The sequence below is a fragment of the Pelophylax lessonae genome (assembly GCF_965119305.1).
Source record: "Pelophylax lessonae genome assembly, chromosome: 8".
Classification (NCBI taxonomy): Eukaryota; Metazoa; Chordata; class Amphibia; order Anura; family Ranidae; genus Pelophylax; species Pelophylax lessonae.
This window is the reverse complement of record NC_138775.1, coordinates 274,977,386-275,000,185: the sequence shown is the minus strand read 5'-3', so window position 1 is coordinate 275,000,185 and position 22,800 is coordinate 274,977,386. Positions and strand designations below refer to the sequence as shown.

Below are 22,800 nucleotides of genomic sequence, written 5' to 3'. Positions count from 1 at the left end.
GCATTGACTTCTGTTAAAGAAGTGGTAAACAAGCCGCGATGAAGTTACTCAGGGATATCCGATTACAAGTCACGGCAGTGTGAAGAAGGCCTAATACAGGAGTTGGGATAAGCTGGCTGTATCTAACTTAAATTTTTCTCTTTCATTCATTGACGGACATAGCTCCTGATCTTCTTAACCACTGGGTTATACTGCCCCCTACAGGCGTAAGACACTAGGCAGAAAAAAGTGGAGGTGGGTCCCTCCCTGGGATGGTCGGACCCCCGGGTTCCCATCCCCCCCCCCCCCCCAGCTCCTCTAAATTTTTGGTCATTATGGGTCTTTGGGCTCCCCTCCCTGAGTGAGGATATGAGCTAGCTGTTTCCACATGCTCCTAGGGGGGCTGGTTGAAGTTGCTGCTGACCAGGTTTTCCTGGTTCGCAACGGGGGTTCCCTGCCACCCTGGGGGTTGGTGACTAGGGCAGGGATGTCCTCTAGGCTCCCTGCAGCGGTTGTTGGGCTGGGGTACACGCCTCATGCGGCCAGACCTGGGCAAAAATTTAGGTCGCGACTTTGCGGTGTACTCGCTGGAACCTGTGTGAGGTGGCCTCTGTGAGGGTGGCTGATGCCACTGCCTCCCTTTTGGGCATCCGCCTTCCCTTCCGCTGCCCCTGGGTGGTTCGCTGGGGTTCGCGTCCTGGCAGCTGGGTGGCTGTGCGACTTCAAAAATTTAAGCCGAGCAGCTGGGTCGGGCGCCGCCATTGGGGGATGGCCTCAGTATGTGTAGCTGAAGCCCCCACTCTACTTTTGGGCACCTGCTGGGCTCAGGATCTGTGCAATTGCAGCTGGGCCTCCACAAAAATTTAGGCTGTGGCTTGCGGCCTGCTAGGCCATGTAATCAGCTTGGCACCTCCCTTAAGAAGGGATAGTGCTGTGGGGACTCTCCATTTTTTTAATGACAGTTTTGCCACCATTATTGTGTGGGACACCTGCCCTGTTTTAGTGAGGGCACTCTTCCTGCGCTTCCGCGTCATGGCGGGCAGCCTCCTTTTAAAGGGGGCTATGTCCTCTATGGAGGGCGACCCCCCACCTTGTTTTTTTGTGGGGTCCAATAGGTGGTCCATTTTGGCCAGTGTCCCCTTTGTGGGATCGCAGTCGGCGACTTCCCCGATTGTTATTTTTTCGGGGTGAGCTTAGTATATAGCTCCCTGCTGGGTCTGCGTCCAAGCACCCTGAGTGCTCAGATAGGATGATTGCTACTCTAGCCGCACTAAAATGGGCGCTGGTAGATAGGGAGTTAGGCACTTGGCCCCTCCAGTGCGGTCTCTGTTACCGCCTTGGGACCTCAATTTGGTGTTCTCAGTCCTTCAGAAGCCTCCTTTTGAGAATATTTGGGAGATTCCCCTGCTTATGCTATCCCAGAAGGTGGCCTTTTTGGTGGCTATCACTTCTGCGTGCACGGTGTCGGAATTGGCGGCATTATCCTGTCGTTCACCTTACTTGGTGGTTCACAGAGATAAGGTTGTTCTTCCCTGTCCGTCGTTCCTTCCGAAGATTGTCTCTGATTTTCATTTGAATGAAGATATTATGTTGCCTTCCCTGTGTGCCAGGCCAAAACATCTAAAAGAAATTGCTTTGCATGCCTTGGATATGGCCCAGGGGATTCAGGTGTACCTGGCAGCAACTGAGTCTTTTAGGAAATCAGACTCACTATTTGTGCTTAACAGGGCCTCAGAAAGGGTTGTCCCCTTCCTCTGCGACCATTTCCAGATGGATCAGACAGGGAGTGATTAGACAGGCCTATTCTTTTAAGAGCCCGTTTCCTCCTTTCCCCGTCAAGGCGCATTCTACTCAGGGGCTCAGTGCCTTCTAGGTTTTCCGTCATCAGGCCTCAGTGATGCAGGTTTGCAAGGCAGCCACCTGGTCGTCGGTGCAAACTTTCACAAAGTTCTATAAAGTGGATGTGTTGGCATCTGTGGATGCTGTTTAGAGGACCTGGTCTTCTTTGAGGGTGTATAGTTTTCTTCAGGTGAGCTCCAGTTGTTTTGGTTGAGCTCCTGTTTACCTGGTTTGCTATAGTTCACCTTGGGAATTTCTTTTTCACTGTTCCCACCCCTCATGTTTATCAGTGCTTTGGGACGTCCCAATGGTTAAGAAGATCAGAAGCTGTGTCCGTCAATGAACGAAGGAGGAAATGGGATTTTTGACTTACTGTAAAATCCATTTCTCTGATGTTCATTGAGGGACACAGCAACCACCCCTCTGTGTAGTTGTAATTCTTCTGACACTGCTTTTAACAAAACTGAGTACCTATAGCAGAGAGAAGGTGGTATACCCCCTGGGACTGCCCATAGGAGTAGCCAGACTTTTTTTTGCCAAGTGTCCTACTCCTGTAGAGGGCAGTATAACCCAATGGTTAAGAAGATCGGGAGCTGTGTCCGTCAATGAACATCAGAGAAATGGATTTTACGGTGTCTTTTTTTTTTTTTTTCTGTTCCCATAGATTTACCTTCAACTATGTATTGCAAGGGCCAGCCTGATTGCATACAATTTGAAAGTGTTTAGGTTTGACCTCATATTATATGGTTTTGGTAAATCTAAAGGAAAATTGTACAAGAAATTTGCATAATGTGTAGCCAGCCTTACTGGCCAGATCACCAGGTGAAAACAGAGGGGAAAAAGCCCTAAAAAATAAAATGAATGCAGCCACCACATCTAATGCTAGGTAAGCTTTAATGTTACATTTTTGGGTTTAATACGGCTTGAAACTTTGTTTTTTTTTTTTTGTTTTGTTTTTTTAATAGAAGCCTCCAGCCTGCAATTGATCAATATGGACATAGTGAATCCCTCTGATTAGTTCCTGATAATAAATGGTAACCTGAGTTGTCAACAGCTGGGATTGAGAGCCAGCAGCTATGCAGAGTAAGTGCTGCTGGCTTTCACAAGAAAAAAAAGGGGGGGGTTATACACTAGAGAATATTTATTTGAAGACTGCGGGACAAGAGAGGTTAAACCTTATTAATAGAGATGCTTGTTTTGAAAACCACTCAACACACCTGACCATCTCTAGGTGCCCATTGTTTTCTTTACCCTTACCACAGTGCTATGACAGGTAAGGCAGGCAATTGATGATGCAAATTTCTTTCCTGTAACCAGGGGTTGCAGGAAAGAAATTTGCATGATTCCCCTATCAACATACAGTGCTGACCGGGGAATCCCTCCTGCCGAGCAATTGTCTGCTCCTAGTGGGGGGGGGAGGGCAAAGCTGTCCCTGCTGGGAGAAAACACTAGTTATTGCTAGCAGCTATAACAGCCGATAGCAATAATTGCAAGTGAATCAGGCAGCCTGGTTGTACCCAAGTTGATTGATCAACTTAGTACATTCAGCCTGCCCACACGGTTCGAATCTCGGCCAGTTCCTGCTGAACCAGCCAAGATTCAAACAGTCTTTGGCTGGCCTAAAGAGAAGGTTAGTGGAGGAAAGGGAATTAAACAGATTGCAGCCAGTAATGTGGGCTGAATGATGTGGTTAGGTTACATTGTTTGGTTTGTTACTGATTCTTTTGTTTAGCAATACATACAATGTCACTTCTATAACTATTGAAGGACACATCCATTTAAAAATACCAGTTCTACATAAGATGCCTTTTGCACTATGTCTTTTTTTTCTGTTTGTATTTAAAAACTAAAGTACAGGTTTTGAAAAAAAAAAAAACCTTTCCCCAGCCTTCCTCCTTTTGCCCTCTCAGTTTAAAGATTTGGGACCCCCACTTCTCCCTCCAGCAGGTAGTTGATGGCTGTTACTTCCTATCATGGCTGCAGCTGGGCCAGTAAAGATCTAGTGTTATGCTACCTGTGCATTAAAGGATAAGTTCAGGTTTAAAAAAAATAAATGCACATTTTTTTCAGGTAAAAAAACTGCATTTATTATTTTTTGTAGTAGGAGCCTGGAACGCATTGCACCAGCGATCAGCAGACTGCTGATGCATGCAGGTTTCCTGCACACTGTCAGTGTATTCGCTTGCAGGTACATCCCGTACGGTTACGCCAATACTGACAGGAAGACTCGATGATTTACCACGGCATTCCACAGCAGCGGGGTCAGCAGGGGGTGGCAGCGGGTGGCAGCTGCAGCACTGGAAACATGTTATATGTTCAAACCTAAAATCAGATGGAACATGTAACATATTTCCAAAGGTGAACTTATCCTTTAATGTCCCAATAGGCTTGAATAAGGAGCACCCATATAGCATGAGTGGTGTCTTATTCAAATCTGTGGAATATTAGTGAGCAGGTGTGGGCAGCCTGGCTCTAGATTTTAACAGCTGGGCTGCAGACATCATGGGAGGCCAAAGCCATGGACCTGCTGGAGTGGGTGCCCAGATCTGTGTACTGAGGGGGCACTGGAGAAGAGCTAGGAAAAGTTTTTACAAAACATGTACACCTGCAATTTTACAATGCAAATATTGGAGGGAATGCACGTTTCTCTGTCGCTCATTAACAGACGTAGTCCTCGTTGATTAATAACAACTCTGGTTATGCTGCCCTCTACAGGAGTAGGACTAGACAGGAAAGAAAACGTTCTGGCCACACCCTAGGGGCAGTCCCAGAGGGTATATCCTCTCACTTCCTGCTACAGCAAATCAGTTTTTTTCTGTCTAGTTAGGAGTAAGGACCTAGATGCCTTGCTAGGATCTTTGGCCCTGGCAGGATTTTTTTCTTAGAAAGATTTTTTTTTAGACAGCTTTTTTCTCCAGTGTTCCTGTGAGATCTTCAAGCAAGCAAGCTGTAACTGGGCGACGGGCTGGATGTTGAGATCCAGTGGTCACCCCAGTTCAGCCTACGAGCGCGTGCAGGCCATAGCTCCGCGCTGGGTCGGCCGTGACATAGTCCCACTGGACGGGGACTGACCCTGCGAGTTAAACGTCTCGCTTGAACGCCAATGACCAAGAGTCACGGCGTCCGTACTGGTCGACAGCCCCCCCACCCCGGTGGAGAGGGGTTCTGTCAGGAGTGGCGCCCGCCTGGTTTCCGGTATGGTGAGTAGTATGTTCCCACTGACGGGTTTGTGGTGAACGCGGGCCCCTCTCTGGAATGGTAGGATGGGTCTCCCCTCTATCCTATAACAGGTCACAGATCCCCCAATTTGAGTGTGATTTTTGTGAACAGAAACCAGGAGGCTTGGTTTGGGAGCTGACTAATGTCATTTTAAAACTGTAAAGGTGACTGAAGTCAGTGGCAGTACTAGAATGGGCAAGAGGTATCTTACCTGTCAGAGGCGTTCACAGGGCGATGCCTATGCCTGAATCACTGTAGTCCAGATCGCCATTCCTCCAGCAAGGGCAGAGAGCTGCCTTCCGACGGCCCACGAACCGCAGGCGGCCCGCCAGGGTCCGGTACCGCCGGCCAGGCTTATCACCATCAGGGTGAAGGTTGTGGGGCCGAGATACTCCCGCAGGCGAACATTGAATCCTGTACAGGCCGCCGCCATTGTCTGGCAGATTGCACGAGGCCGCCATATTGGCGTAGCCTCGTGTCTCCAGCATGGGGGCGGCCATGTTTGAGGTGACCAAACACCTCGTGGAGCCAGGGGGAGGCGCCGGAAGGCGTGTTAAGGGGCGGAGCCGCCTCCTTTAGCCAGGAAAAAGGGCCAAAGAATTCCTGTCTGTAACAGGACAGCACTGAGCAAGCTGATAGAAAACTTCTGTGCATCAGGGATGAGCCTTGGGGTCTCTCTCTCTCTGTGGGGTCCAAAAAGACAGGTAACACTGAGGGACGCTGTTACACTGGGGGATTACAAAAAAAAAAAGTTTTTTACTTTGTCATTTTTTTTTGGGGTCGCTGGCAAATGTCTTGTATAATCATTGACTCTGCCGCATAGGTATCCCCACCTGATCCCCTCAAGGTGGCCGCAGGACCCTCCAGTACCCCACTTGTTTTTAATGCATTATCGGCAGTTTTGGAGTCTTTGGTATCCTGGGTGGAGGTGGCCTGTCAGGGACGGGGGTCAAGTAGTGACCCCCGCCTACCCTCATTTTTTATCTGATACTTCAGATACAGATACGGATTCAGAGCTGGTCAATGCAGCTGCAGGTCCCTCTTATGGGGCTGTTGTCTCAGGTAATGTCTCCTCAGCAGTGAACAGAACGTTTCTGCCTCCGCCATAGCACAAGAGTGGTGGATGCACTAGTTTTGTCCGTCCGGGAAACCTTTAGTCTTGAGGTTACACCGGCAGAGGTAGCTGAGACTGAGATTCCTTTTTGGTACTTGGTAACCTACCAAAAGGGCGAAGGATTTTCCTTTACCTAAATGGGGTTGTTTTGAAACGAACCCCTGTTATTTCCAAACGCATGGCTAGGCGCTATCCGTTTGAGGAATCCCTCTTTAAAGGAAGGTCATACGGTCAGGATACAGGATCGAGTCTCGATCACTTTCACCGGTGAGATTCTTCCCTTCTAACATTGAACGGTTTCAGGGGTTCTATTCGAACCTGTTCACAATGTCCAGGAAAGAGGGCAAGGTGCGTCCAATTTCTGGACTTGGGGAAAGATGGAGTCCATCCGAACAGTGGTGGCCTCCCTGCATCAGGGGGATTTCCTGGCGTCCGTAGACATTTAGGATGCCTATCCTTATATCCCCATCATCGCAGGACATCAGCGTTTTCTTCGCTTTCCCAAAGATCATCCCTGGTCCCCACCAGGAGACTGAACTATCTGGGCCTAATGTTAAATACATCCTGGGCAAGAAAGTTTCTCCTTGCGGAGAAACTCCAGAAGGTTCAGTCAACGATTCGGATGTTGCTGTCCGTCAATTGGCTGGGACTGATGGTGGCCTTCTTAGAGACAGTACCGTATACCCAGTCTCATACCCGAATTCTCCTGAAGGAGATTTTTTTCTAATGGAATCAGAATTCCGATTTCCTGGACAATCGGATCCGGTTGAGCGAGCGGACCAGGAAGTCTCCGATGCTCAACCAGGGGAAGTCATTCCTTCCGATAGCATCCAGGTTACCAATAGGGTATTGGAACTAAGAGCGATCAGATTTTGTCTGATTTACTGGACCGAGCAGCTCTAGAGCAGCCCGATTCGGATCCAATCGCACTATGCCATGGTCGTGACTTATGTCAAGAAAGGGGCACTTAGAGTGTCCTGGTGGCCATCGAAACGGCTAGCATCTTTTCATTGGACGGAACGGTTGTTCCGGATCTCCCCGCAGTGTTCACTCCGGGGGTGGGAAATCGGCAGGCAGATTATTTCAGCCATCAGATTCTGGATCAAGGGGTATGGCCTCTTCATCCAGAGGTTTTTTCACTAGCTGTCCTTTCATTGGGGCACCCCGGATGTGGATCTGTTGGCACCTTGGCTCAACAGGAAGGTGCGGAGGTTTGTAGCTCACACCCGCGATCCTCTAGCGGACGCAGCAGAAACGCTGATCGCCCCGTGGGGGCAGTATCAGCTACGGCATGCCTTCCATCCTCTCAAGTTACTGCGGGAACTTCTTCGCAGGATAGAGGTGGAGTGAATTCCAGTTATTCTGGAAATTCCGGACTGACTTCGTCGAGCCTGGTACGCCGACTTGGTGAGGCTAGTCGCGGACGCTCCTTGGAGTCTTCCTCTGCGGTCTCAGGGACCGATCTTACATCTTGTTTTACTATCGCTGGCTTAATGGCCTGGCCATTGAGACCCAGGTACTAAAGGACAAGGGAGTGTCAGCTTCAGTTATTCCTACCTCTAGTTAAAGCAAGGAAAGCGACTTCCAGCACATGGAAGTCTTATATTGCGTGGTGTGAATCTCTTGGATTTCCCCCACATACCTATTCGGTGACCCGAATCTTGGTCTGTCTGCAACAAGGGGTTGCGCAGAAACTGTCCTTGAGCACATCAAGGGTCAGGTTTCAGCGTTAGCAATCTTCTTTCAGAAACTTTTGGCTAATCATTCCTTGGTGCGGAATTTCATCCAGGGGGTGCGACATCTGGCTCCATAAGTGCGTGCACTCTTACCGCCTGGGATCTTAATTTAGTGTGGTCGGTTCTTCAGAAACTTCTCTTTGAAGATATTAGGGAGATTCCCTTGCTTACATTATCCCAGAAGGTGGCCTTCTTGGTGGCCATTACTTCTGCACGCAGGGTGTCAGAACTGGCCGCATTATCTTGTCGTTCCCCATATCTGGTGGTTCATAGGGATAAGGTGGTTCTTCTTCCGAATCCATCCTTCCTTTCCTAAAGTGGTTTTCAGAGTTTTCATCTGAATAAAGATATTGTGTTACCTTCCCCGTGTCCTAAGACTAGCCATCCTTGGGATTACACTCCTTGGATGGGGTTCAGACAATCAGGGTACACTTGACTACTACGAACTTGGTTCGTAAGACGAACTCACTTTTTGTGATCACGGATAGCCCTAGAAGGGGGTTGCCTGTGTCTGCCGCGACCATATCTAGATGGACCAGTCAGACGGTGTTACAGGCTTATTCTATTAAAGGTCGGAATCCTCCGTTCCCTGTTAAGGCGCACTCTACTTGGGCGCCTAGTGTTTCCTGGGTCTTCCGCCATCAGGCGTCAGCGATCCAGGTTTTCAAGGCGATGACTTGATCGTCAGTTCATACCTTTACATCTTTTTATAAAGTTGATGTGATGGCATCATCAGATGCCTCTTTTGGCCGCAAGGTTCTGCAGGCCGCAATCTGAGGAGACTGTTGGTCTATCTCAAGGGTTTGTTGGGTTTTTCACTTAGGTCTCATCTTTTGCTCGATGAGTCCTTGATGCTTCTGGTTGGCTCCGGTTGGGCCTTCTGGATTTTGATTTCTGTTAGCCCACCCCTCATTTGTGGTACTGCTTTGGGACGTCCCGAGTTGTTATTAATCAACGAGCACTACGTCTGTCAATGAGCGACAGAGAAAAATGGATTTTTGTAAAATCTTACCGTAAAATCCTTTTCTCTTAAGCTCATTGACAGACGTAGTACCCGCCTCTCTGTTTTGGAGTTGGGTTGGGTTAAATTCTCTAAACACTGCTTTGTGACATAACTGATTTGCTGTAGCAGGAAGTGAGAGGATATACCCTCTGGGACTGCCCCTAGGGTGTGGCCAGAACGTTTTCTTTCCTGTCTAGTCCTACTCCTGTAGAGGGCAGCATAACCCGAGTTGTTATTAATCAACGAGGACTACGTCTGTCAATGAGCTTAAGAGAAAAGGATTTTACGGTAAGATTTTACAAAAATCCATTTTTACTGTCAAATGTCCAACCTGGTCTCATGAATGCCAATTAGAGTAGAAATAGAGGACCCATTATTGGCTTGTTTTTATTTTATTTTAAAAGCTCCAACCTTGTTTAACGAGCTACCCTCCAACCTTGCTTGATGCTTCAACTTTGCAAACTACCGGGGGGGGGGTTAGTGTCCCAGAACAGATGTACGAGCCAGGACATTTAGGATTGTCAGCCTGCATACTTACTTCCAGGTCAATGACTAGCTAAAAAGGAAAACAAAGATGGAGATGTCGGGTTCTTTAAAGCTGAATTCCAGGAAGTTGGGGTTGATTTACTAAAGACAAAAAGACTGTGCACTTTTCAAAGTGCAGTTGCCCTCTGCAAGTGCAGTTTGCTCCAGTTTAGTAAAGGTAAAGCTTCACTTTGCAAAGAGTACCCAATCACATGCAAGGAAAAAAAAGAAAAACAGCATTTTTGTTTGCACGTGATTGGATGATGGAAGTCAGCAGAGCTTCTGCTTATTTACTAAGCTTTGGAGCAACTGGACTTTACAAAGTGCACAGTCTATTTTCCTTTAGGAAATCAACCCATTTGAGTTAAGTCTGAGGAGGTGCATTACATCTCCTGAGCTTATCTATTGACGCTGATACTTCAGGTCTAAGCATCTTCTACATTAGAGTTGGTGCAGCTGCTATGCCTGCCCAATCACAGAAGCCTTTTATATTATGTGAACTAATTCACAAAATACTAAGTCTTCGCTGAATGAGCAGCAGAGGGGAGAGGTTGGCATAGCTGCTCTGTGTTTGCACGTCTCTCCTCTCTCACAGCACTGATTGTCACTGTTTGCTCCAGCAGAGCCCTAAATATGTCAGATTTAAATAATCAAGATAAGTTCAGGGGATGTTATGCACCTCCTTGGACTCCTAGGGTGTGTCTACTTTTTACAAAGTGGATGAATTCTTGGAATTCAGCTTCAAATATAGTTCGGCAATGACAGCTACCATATATTAATCAACTTTAGTATTTCTTTTCTGTCACAAGATGTCCTCTGTCTTTCAGTCTGAATGACACCTAGAGTCATTCGGCCAAGATAACTATGACCATACTGTGAGTGCATGGTGTCTACGACCTGCCCGCTGAAAGTCGGTCACCACTGCTTCCTTGATTCACAGTATAATGATGCAGACATCGTTGGTTTTGCTGTTATCACGCTACCACCACTCACTATATCATGAAGAACCTCCGAAACCCAGGAGGAGATCCAAAGAGACAGTGGACCCTGGACATCATGTGACCTGCTTGAATACATCTAAAAAGTATAAAATGAAAATACAAAACATAGGGGGATGTGGTCTTCTGGTGGGGAACTCAGAGTTAGTCTGTAAGAAAATGACCAGCCTTTCATAATAGTCACCTTTTAGTTTCCTTGTCACTACTTTTTTCTCAAGATCACCAAAATCTTTTGTCTCTTGAAGGAAAGTACTTGGCTGACGTCTAATAGAAGACCACCCACGAGGAGCAACAATCCCCCGATTCGATTTTAAATCAAAAGCTAAACGAACATGAACTCATATTGGGAACCTGGGGAACTTCTGCCGGAGGCTCTGTCGGTTACAGACAGATCGTTTTTTTTTCCTCAGAAACCTTCGTGTTGCCCCACCCTGCAGTATTTATTTCTAGGTGTAATATTGTTGATGGTTTTAAACTTGTAATTATCGTATTTGTAAATTGTATTTAATTCCGTAAGGCTGTATTTTGGCAGTTAGACTCTCGTATCAGCATTTTACCATGGATTAAATGGGTGTAATTTAAACGGTTATATAAAAAAAAAACATTTAGTAGTACTGTTGAATGGCACACTGCTTATGGAGATAGATTTTTGTGTATATATAGAACTAAATCTATAATATCCGTAGTGGTTATAGGGGTGCCTCTGATTCAAACAGTGTCTTTTGAATCCTTGTCTATGCACATGACCGCGATCTCCAAACCAACAGTGTTTGGACATGACATTTGCATGACAGTAGAGGAGTAGCTACAGGAAAAAGAGAATTAAAGCAAAGGTTTGTGAAATAATCAATAAAGCTTTCAGATACAAAAATAAAAAGGGGGCCGGTACAGCAATTGTGTTTTATGAATTCAAATCTGTATTAATACCAGCAGCAATGCCTTGTGGGCCACAAGATCCTAGAGCCTCATACAATAGAGGCATCTATAAGAATGTAGAGTAGTTTGCTAAAAATCATTGGTATACCTGAGGCACTTTGTTTTAGTCATGTCAGTGGTCCCCAAATAAATCATAGGAAGAGTGCGTATTGGAATAGACCATATTGGATTCTGTTGTTGGCCGCCCCCCCCCCCCCCCCCCTCCCAGGCTGCTATGATTTTACCGCTCGCCAAGGAAATCTACAGGTCATTTTATTACTGCCCATCTTTACAGTAGCAAATCATGATAAGCCAACCCCTCTTACTCCAAATAGAGGCGTGCTACCTACAAGTGGTGGTCTGGAAGGTTTTCTTACTACTTTAAGATGATAAAGATTCATTCTGAGAGCTGAAATGTTGTCTTTGCTGTAAATTTAATAGAAAAGGTTTAGTCACACTTGTTACCTATCACTTGTAATTTATAACACTGGATTTCCATGTCAAAGACTGGCTTCCAATATTCCGCCAAAATCATATAAATAAAGGAGGAGAATGCTGTATCCAAACCTTATGCAAAAACTTCTTGATCGATACACCATCACAACATTAGCAACTGTACAGTTTTGAGCAACCATGCTCTTCCTCAAGCAATTTGCCGTAAATTTAGATAACCCCTTTCAGTTAGAGGGACCTCGCTCTTTTTAAAGTGTTCTAAATGCTGGGAGGCGGGCATCCCCATCATGTGTTTACTTTGATTTGGCTGACACAGTAATCACATGATAGGGAGCCCATCCCAACATCCTGTAAATAGTGACTGGGAGCTGTTGACGACAGGACGGTCACTGTACATATGAGTGTTCTAACAGCAAACACAATGGGACAACACCAGCTGTATGCACAAATCCACCATTGTCCTGCCCCACATATATGAACAGCCGGTGTTATAGGGTTATATTGTATTTCTAGCCAAAAGGGGGGTAGAGTTAAATCCCCTGTCATGTTGTTTTTTTGCTTCTGTGTCCTGCTGGGGAAAGTTCCCTTTACTTCCCGTCTTGAGGGTGCAACAAAATAGTAGAAATATTTACAAAGTGGGGAAAATTCCCAACTTAGTTTCATCAGAAAATGTTTTCGATTGGAAGATTTCCCCTCCATCCTTGCTCTCATGACATCTCTAAAATGTAAGATTCCGCCTTACGTCTGTCTTGGCAACAATGGCCACCAGAATGAATAAGACAAAGTGAATCTTCCCAATAGCAAGTACACAGCAATAAAAACTAGGCAAAGGGTCTAATCCTTCTCTAATCTATCCCATATGGAAAAAAGTTTTGCCTATACATACCCACTACCATCCCAAAAAAACATAACATACTGTAAACAATAGGAGGGACTATTCGTATACCATTGAGTGCCGGGTCACACTTGTGCGATGCGCGAAGGCTGCGAATTCGCAGCCTGTTCCCGCATCGCAAACGCACATCTAGCTGTTCACGCTGCCATATGCGATATGCAGGGGGTGTCAATGAAATGTTAACGACACCCCCAGTTTGTTCGCATATCGCAGTGCGATCTGACAGTTCGCACAGGATCGGATCGCACAAGTGTGAACCACTGTGCGATCCGATCCTGATGCGGCTGAAAAAATGCCTCATGTGCGACTTTTGTGCGGGTGCAGTGCGAATTTAGCCATACAAAGTGTATGGCTGAATTCGCACTGCACATCCGATCGCATGTAATGAAGGAGCAGTGCGCTCTGATATTACATGCGATCGCCGCACATGCGGAAGTGTGAACCGGCACTTAAGCTTAACACAAAACATATTAAAATTGTAAAATCATTGCCAAAGACCGACCCCTCTACTTCTCTACCTTGTTTCCAACCCAACAATTTTTCAGTTTATTTTCTGACTCCCCTGCATGGAATACAAACACCTGTACTGTATGAAATACTCATTAAACAAAGTGTGGCGCTGTGCACAGCGCCACATAGGGTTGCCACCTCATCCCTTTAAAACCGAACACATTAATTACACATTATTAGTTTTGAGGCTAATTTAATGCAGGTAAGGCACTAAGTGAATTTAATTACAACCTTAATCAGACACAGAACCTGTGTAATGAATGGGTTATGTTTTAAAGGGATGAGGTGGCAACCCTAGTGCCGCATGTTTATATATATATATATATATATATATATATATATATATACACACACATATACACACGCACGCACGCACACACACACGTTGGTTATCAACCAAGTGCAGGCAAGCTGTAATTTATAGGTAAAATATTTAATGCAGTACAGAAGTTTGAAAACATTTTTTAATAAAATGTACTGTGATATTTCTCTTTTCTACTCCTTTCTAAGGTTCTTGTTTTAGAATGCAGTAAAAACGAATTACGCAAAAAAAGCAAAATGTTAAAATTGTCTTCTATAAATTTTTAAATAATCCTATTTCATGAAGATTTTTATGAAGATATAGGATTCATTATGTTTTAAACTGTTAATACATAAGAGAAAAATGTTATTACTATTTTACCTAATTTGTGTTTAGTGGTATCGGATAGTCCCCCCGATTGCTTTGCTGTACATTATGGATTTTAGAATACTAGTGATAGGCCATGAAAAGCTCTTGTCAGCTGGGTTTAGGAAGAGGCCGGTTGGCCCTTCGCAAGTGGACCTGTCACTCTACACAGAGGTCCATAAAGCGCATCTATAAATTTAAACCTGATTCCACACAAATGGCCACTTTCATTATGTGACTATAATTGTTTGCATGCCAATGATAGTTTTTGCTCTTTTTCCTGCCCATCATAAGGCATGTGCTAGAGATTTACATCTACAAGCCAAAACCATAATGCGGTTCTCCTAAGCAAAATACTTTTGACTGGTGTTTAAAGCATTATGTGACCAAATCAAACAAGATTATGCCAAAAGACGACAGAGACAAGTAAACCTTAAGTGTATATAAAACCAAAACTTTATTTTTTTCTTTAGATAGAATGTATATGGGAACTCCTGTCTGGTTTTTATTGCTGGGATCTAGGCATAGGTGGTGCCGTATCTCCTATTTTTGACATCCAATATTGTTAATGACTGTTTTTTAGTTAAGATGATGACTCGATTCAGTGGGGCTGCTCACATACGCCAGAATCCACCAAGGGAGTCCTGAGGGAAGTGATGACTTGTAGTTATCTGTAATGATGCCATACCAGTGATCACAAAGTCCAGGATAAGGTTTAATAGTTAGAAAAAGAAAGCCAGGGCATTTCAGGGGTTGGGACGCTCCCCCCCCCCCCCCTTCATCAGGGCTTTTGTAATATGTAACCTCAAGATTGACCGGACTCAAGATATTGTTGACATTTGTATATACAGAATTGGGTAATATCAGCAAATTAAAGTGGAGTTCCACCCCCCCCCCCTCCAAAAATTAAAAGTCAGCAGCTACACATACTGTAGTTGCTGAATTTTAATATTAGGACACTTACCTGTCCTGGAGTCCAGCGATGTCAGCACCGCTGTCGGGTGCTGCTGCCGCCATTGCCGGTAAGGGAACCCGGCAGTAAAGTCTTCACGGGTGGGTCCCTACTGCGCAATTGCAAAGAGCGCTGTGCATTCGGATTGGCTCGGTGGCGGGGGAAGAAGGAGGGGGCTAAACTTCAGAGGGACAGCGCCGTCTCCCAGAAAAGGGAAAGGGTCCCTGTCAAAAACAGGTACCCGTTCCCCCCTCCCCCCCTGAAAGGTGCCAAATGTGGCATCGGAGGGGGGGGAGGAAACAAATGAGCGGAAGTTCCACTTTTGGGTGGAACTTCGCTTTAAGTAAAAGGGACCTTGCTACTGCTCTCTACAAATGTGTTTTTCTATTGCTGTCTGTGTCCGCACTGGGGAGATTCACCCTCACTGTTGGTCCTGGTGGCAATTGTCTCTGGTACAGAAGGTGATGGGAAATCCAAAATGCTTGAGTTGTCAGGAAGAGGATAAGGGGGAAAGCCTTTAAATGGAGAAACCAGTTGGGTGAAAACAGTCTAAAGCCTGGTACACACTACAGTGGGCTGAACGAAAAAAAACTTGGCCGATCGCTATACTAAGCAAGCGATATTAGAGCAGCCATTTTCCCCGCTGTTGTGTTCTTACAGGGTGACTGCCCCCCTTGCAGTACACACTAGCTGCAGGCGTTGATTGGATGCTGGTTTTTCAGCATGTTTGTTCGACAAAAGACGTTGTGAGATCGGCTTCTGTTGGACAGGGAGCTGTGTACACACAGGCCAAAAAGGGCGGCATATATGCCAAATGTGTCCACATTTTTTTTATTTCTGCCTATCAGCTGTGGGTGGAATTGCACCGTCATTCATAAAATCTGCTAATGCAGGTAAATGCTACTTTATGAGTGCGCAATTCGCTTGCTGTGGTCCAAGGAAATTTCCCGATTGTTCATTTTTTATTGCAAGACAACGTTGTGTTTTTTTAATATTTTTTTTTTAGTACTTAAGGTGAAGGGTTTGTCTTTTGGCTCCTTTAGAGGGGTCATTATTTGTAGTTACATTTGAGATTTTTGTAATAAAGCATTTAAAATATTTACATACTCTCTTAGTGATTGACTGTAGTACTTTGCAGGTGAAAAGCCACACGGGAAGGGTTCAACCTCCTTTCTCTCTGGGTTCTCTCCCAGGGTTTGTTAATATAGTGATGGCGAACCTTGGCACCCCAGATGTTTTGGAACTACGTTTCCCATGATGCTCAACTACAATGCAGAGTGCATAAGCATCATGGGCAATGTAGTTCCAAAACATCTGGGGTGCCAAGGTTCTCCATCACTGATCTAGTGTCTTGTATCCAGGTTATAACTCCCGCACCAATACTGGGTGAGTTGGCAGCTGGCTAGATTCAGTTTTGCCCCCAATAACAGAATTTTAATCATTTTTGTTTTTGATTAGAATAATGACAAGGGGGGTCTTAAACATTCTGTTCTCCTTATCCATAATTAAAAAAAAAAAAGTTTAGGCTTTACATGCTCTTTAAAGGAGATATAATCTCAAACCCCACCACTGAAAAACCTTTGACCATTCTGGTATAAATTTTGTTTTTTTACCATCAACAGCATTTAACATGATGCATCACCATACAGCCAATGCTCTGAACATTTTAAATGGTATCATAAATAAAATGACCATTTCTAATAGATATCCATCAGCGGTAAAAAAAAATCAGCAGCCGTAGAAAGATCTTTCTATTCAAAGATTACAGTGTAGGAGTCCATACTTGTAGCATAGAAGCCTGCATGTGAACTCTGCTGAAAAATAGACCAAAATGTACAAACAGGCTTATGAAATTTCCCACTGAGATCTGCTGACTGGTTGTCTTTGAGCTCTGTGGCTTTCCTCCACCATTATAAGCACTGTCTGGTTCTTTTGTACTCAGCAGTATCAGGCAGCAACCATGTGATGATTATATACAGCCTAAAGTGTAACTGTAGCCAGACTAGGCACAATTAAACATTTACATATTCCTTAAAAGTAGTGAAGAAGCTTTAAACTAGAACTATAGTGAAAACTTTTTTTTTTTTTTTTCTTCATTTTGGATAGGGCAAGGGAGGGTTATAGCCTCTTTCAGATTTTATTCGGCCATCAGGTTTCCCTTCACTTCCTGTCCCATAGCCAAACAGGAAGTGAGATGAAATCTTTGCAAATTAGGAGAATTCCTTGGGGGCCAACAGGTCACCAGAACTAGTGTCCCCATTGGATGATTTCCCCTCTTACTTATCTGGGGACAGCCCCAAATTAGGGATTTTATTTTACTTTCAATAATAATGGTAAACGGTCAAATAGAGAAGGTGCATCTCACTAACATGGCCACAGACAGAAATAAAAACTGACAGGTGACAATCCCTCTCTGCTCTATCCAAAACTAAAAAAAAAAGTTTTGCCTTTAGTTATACTTTAAGTCAAGCCGGTGCTGACCTCTCTAGCTGCAGGCACTTTGAAATTCATTCTCACAATTTACAGAAGTAGGTACTTCCAGCTAAACATCAGCAGCTCAATTCATTCTGCCCCCTCCCCTCCAGCAGTAACTGAGCAGCTCAGCTCCCTCCTGCTAGCAGTGTCTACGCAACTATGCCTCACTTCCCAGCAGTGACTTAGCAGAGCCGCTCACCCTGCTCCTCTCCCTATCAGCGACTCTGCAGCTCAGGTCCCCTTTTCAGCAGTGACTTAGCAGAGCCGCTCACCCTGCTCCTCTCCCTATCAGCGACTCTGCAGCTCAGGTCCCCTTTTCAGCATTGACTTAGCAGAGCCGCTCACCCTGCTCCTCTCCCTATCAGCGACTCTGCAGCTCAGGTCCCCTTTTCAGCATTGACTTGGCAGCTCAGCTCCCCTGTCAGTAGTGACTCAGCTGTTCAGCTCCTTCATCTCAGCAGCTTACCATCCTCCCTCTCAGCAATGACTAAGCAGCTTTGCTCACCCTTCCAGCATTACGTTTTTTTTCATCAAATACTGTTTTTATTAAGTTAAATTTTTTACACACATACAGACAAAACATATACCAAATGTCTTTACAAAACAAGACCGGGAAAAAAAATTAAATATAACAAAAATTTGTTCCAGTATATAGCAGTCATCCCTGAGCAATGTTAACTTTCCTGCAGCCTGCCAGTCTTGTGAATCTCTAAAGTGAACCCATTCCAGGTGCACAGGACGAGTAGGGAGAACACAGTGACGAGCTCTGAACACCTTCCCTGTGATGATAAATTGCTCCACAGTGCCTTCAGCTACAAAGGTCAATGTATTTACTTCTTGAGAATAATATGTAAATATTTGAATGTCCACAGCCTGGACACTTTAGGAAAGTGTCAACTATCAAGAAGATTGTCATTAATGCCCCGTACACACGTGCAGATTATCTGAAGACTTTTGTCTGCAGACTTACCAAAACCATATAATATGAGGTCAAACCTAAACACTTTCAATTTGTATGCAATCCGGCAGGCCCTTGCACTACATAGAAAAGGTAAATCTGAAGACAAAAGTCTTCAGATAATCTGCACGTGTGTACGGGGCATAAGACAAATGTCAGTTGACATATTTCCAATGATACCTGTTAAAAAGCAGTTGTGTTGTTGTTCCACAAAACAATTAATACAGACTTCCCAAGCTGTTGGTATTGGCAATTCAGCCTTCCCTCTCCAAGCTGCCTGCACTTGGAGGTCCCTGAAACGCAGATCTAACCAGGAACAACAGCCAATAATGTTATAGCGCCTAGCTCTCTTGTATGCTGTACATGGCCTTATGATGGATAGGATCAATAACTCTTATTGGCATGTCAAATAGAGGGGGTATTGATACCACTGCCCATTACAGGGAACAGTTTTTTTGTTTTTTTTTATCTGAAATGACTCTAGGTGCAAAAATGAGTCAAAAGAACCATGTGACCTCTTAACAACATTCTTTATCAACCGTCTTTGACCTTATGAGCTGGCTGTAGAAAATGTAGGATGGGACAGAGCATGTCTTACTGTACCGTGATCTTTCTGCTACTTTCTGGGTTGTTTCAGTAGCTGTTCACACATAGCAAATGAACTATGAATAAACAGCTTATATATATATCCTTGTGGACCTACTTTTTATGATGACAAAGCAGACCATTCATGAAAGAAAACCCAAATAATTTAATAAATTGTAGAACATTATGAGCCATGAAATTGTAACCATTTTAAAACGACTCGGCCTCCTATTCAGGTTCTAACACTAGCGTTAAAGTTTGCTGTGAATATAAGCTGTTGCCCCGTTATCGTTCGCTGAATTTCATGCTCGAGATCTTTTAGTTTCTGTCTATTTATTGCATCCTAATTATTTTATTAAAAAATATGTTTTAACAAACTTCCTGTGCTTGAGTTTTTTTTCCATTTACCTTGATCATGTAAATATGAGGAACAGCTTGAAAAGCAATTATCTACTTTAAAGAACGATTGATAAAAGCTCAATAAGACAGAGGAACCATGAGCATTTCCAATGCAATGTAACAGATTTTGGGTATCGCTTGCAAAAACTGAACTTGGGTAAACGATGATTGTTCCTATATTTGGCAAATCTGAAATGTCTCATGTAGTCCCCTCAAAGTGCAATGTAATGCTTTCTAATGGTATTTAGTAATATTAGGGTGCCCATACTGTCCTTTACATCTAGTTGTATTGTTGCTAATGGTTGCTTTCCATGACATCTGTGTGAAACAATGCCTATGCTTGCAACTTTTAGTATTGTAGTATCCATTCCATTTCCAGTTGCCATACTTTCCCTATCATCTAGATCTGGGGTCTCCAAAAGTTTTAGTACAAGTGTCACATAGTTGTTTTTACAAAAAATCAGTTTTATACAGTGAACCCCCCCCCCCCCCTTACAGCCAGCAGTGCCCATCCGAGTCCCCCCTTAAAACTACGAGAGCCAATCAGAGTCTCCCCTTGCATTCAGGAGTGCCCATCTGAGTCCCCTCTTACATCCAGGAGAGACCATCAGAGGGACTAGGGAAGTGTCATGGCTTGCTTGCAGTGGATGTGCCAGTCTTTATATTCGGATACAAAGACCACTGCCAGACAGCTGGGGTATTTTCATGGACAGTTGCTGCGGCTTTGATAAAGTCTTGTAGTGGGACAGATGTGGCCTGTATACCATAATTTGGAGATCCCTGATCTAGAGATAGTATAGGTAACATGACATGCATTCTCATGACATGCGTTCTCATGTCATAGTACCCATTCTCTAGCTAGAGTCCCGAGGTCCTAGTACTTATGCCCTCCATAAAGTCAAGAGGTCATAGTACCCATTCTTTAGCTAGAGTCCAGAGGTCATAATACCTATGCCCTCCATAGGGTCAACGGGTCATGGTACCCATACAGCCCTGACCAAAAGTTTTGAGAATTTACACAAATATTAATTTTCACAAAGTCTGCTGCCACAAATGTTATGATGGCATGTGTATACTCCAGGATTTTATGAAGAGTGATCGAATGTATTGCAATTAATTGCAAAGTCAATCTTTGCCAATAACGCAATGCCAAAAAACACATTTCCACTGCACTTCAGCCCTGCCACAAGAGGACCAGTTGACCTCATGTTAGTGAATCTCTTGTTAACACATGTGCCAGTGTTGATGAGGACAAGTCTGGAGATCACTCTGTAATGCTGATTGAGTTAGAATAACAGACTAGAAGCTTTAAAAGGAGGGTGGTGCTTGAAATCATTGTTCTTCCTCTGTTAACCATGGTTACCTGCAAGGAAACCCATGCATTCATCATTGCTTTGCACAAAAAAAGATTTACAGGAAAGGATATTTCTGCTACTAAGATTGCACCTAAATCAACCATTTATCAGATCATCAAGAACTTCAAGGAGAGGGGTTCAATTGTGAAGAAGGCTTCAGGGCACCCAAGTCAGTCCAGCAAGCGCAGCAAGTCATTTTCTCTAATGAATCCCCTTTTTGATTGGGGAATCTGGTAAAAACCTTGTTCGTAGAAGAAAAGGTGAGCACTACCATCAGTCCTGTCTCATGCCAACAGTAAAGCATCCTGAGACCATTCATGTGTGGGGTTGCTTCTCGTCCAAGGAAGTGCGATCACTCACAATTTTACCTAACAACCCAGCCATGAATAAAGAATTGTACAAAAACATCCCATGAGAACAAATTCAGCCAACCATCCAAAATCAGTTTAATGACGAACAATGCCTTTTCCAGCATAATGGAGCACCTTGCCATAAGGCAAAAGTGATAAAGTTGCTCGGGGGAACAAAACATCAAAATTTTGGGTCCATAGCCAGGAAACATCCCAGACCTTAATCCCATTAGGAATTTGTGATCAATCCTCGAGGAGGGTGAGAAAAAAAAAAAAAACCCACAAATTCTGACAAACTCCAAGCATTGATTATGCAAGAATGGGCTGCTATCAGTCAGGATGTGCCCAGCAGTTGATTGACAGCCTGCCAGGGCGAATTGCAATGGTCTTGAAAAAGAAGGATCAACACTGCAAATATTGACTCCCTGCATAAATGTAGTGTAATTGTCAATAAAAGCCTTTGACACTTATAAAAATCCTTGTAATTCTAGTTCAGTATACCTTAGTAACCTCTTAAAAAAATATCTAAAAACACTGAAGCAACAGACTTTGTGAAAACAATTATTTTTGTCATTCTCAAAACTTTTGGCCAAGGCAGTACTTTCCCCATAGTCTCGAAGTGACGGTATCCATACTTTACCTAGTGTCTAGGTTTAGCAGTGATAGTATCCATACTAGGCCTGCTGAATATAATCGCGAATCGATGCATCGCGATGCTACCCTTCGCGATTCTGCATCGATTCGGGGTGATTAAAAAATCGATTACCTAATGACGTCAGTTCCGGGGGCAGGGACAGAAGTGACATGGCGGCGCTGGCCGGGCTTGTGGAACACGGAGCTCCTCCTTGCGGCGCAGGAGAGGAGAGCGGAGCTATCAGTGCTCTCTCTGACCCCGGGATACACACGGCATGCCCACTTAACACTTCTGCCCAAGGGGCGTGGCTTGAATGGCGGCTTTTTAGCTCCGCTCTGCTGGCCATCGGGGACACTGACCTCTTCTACAACCCCCTGACACCATCTACAGCCTCCATCTGCACCGCTCGGCTCCCCCTACCACTGCAGAACCGATGACTCGCCGCAAAAAGGACCCCGGTCAGCTAAACAAGCTGGAGGGGTTCTTCCTTCCGCACGGCTCCGGGCTCCAGAAGCATGGTGGCAGCGGACCGCACCATAATATGACTGCTCAACCATGGACATCTCTGCAGCTCTGCTTCCTGGTAAGTCGGGGCACTACAGGGCCCAGCATTCCTCCTTACCAGGGCCTGCTATAATACAACTAGGGGCACTACAGAGCCCAGCATTCCTCCTTACCAGGGCCTGTTATACTACAACTAGGGGGACTACTACAGACTCTGTACTGTAGTCCCCCTAGTTGTAGTACAGTAGGCCCTGGTAAGGAGGAATGCTGGGCTCTGTAGTCCCCCTAGTTGTAGTACAGTAGGCCCTGGTAAGGAGGAATGCTGGGCTCTGTAGCTCTGTACAGAGCCCAGCATTCCTCCTTACCAAAGCCTGTTATACTACAACTAGGGGGACTACAGAGCCCAGCATTCCTCACCAGGGCCTACGGTACTACAACTAGCATCAGGTAACTCTTCTAACCTGATATGGCCTGCTCTAAAGGGGGATCTATGAGGGGACCTGCTCTACTAAAGGGGGATCTATGGGGGGACCTGCTCTACTAAAGGGGGATCTATGGGGGGACCTGATCTACTAAAGGGGGATCTATGAGGGGACCTGCTCTACTAAAGGGGGATCTATGAGGGGACCTGCTCTACTAAAGGGGGATCTCTGGGGATGCTGGCCTACTCTAAAGGGGGATCTATGGCGACCCTGCACTAAAGGGGATCTATTCCATAGATCCCCCTTTAGAGCA

At 44.9% G+C, this 22,800-nt stretch overlaps 1 protein-coding gene across 1 annotated transcript in view; it reads left to right on the top strand.

Annotated features, from left to right (window-relative positions):
- The window catches only part of SGIP1 (SH3GL interacting endocytic adaptor 1), a 318,128-nt gene extending 306,634 nt beyond the window's left edge, over positions 1 to 11,494 (top strand). The window contains exon 24 of the mRNA XM_082265257.1: positions 10,659 to 11,494. Coding sequence (XP_082121383.1) covers positions 10,659 to 10,681 — 23 coding nt within the window. The 3' untranslated portion in view covers positions 10,682 to 11,494. The remainder of the gene's footprint in view (positions 1 to 10,658) is intronic.
- The last annotated feature ends 11,306 nt before the right edge of the window (positions 11,495 to 22,800 follow it).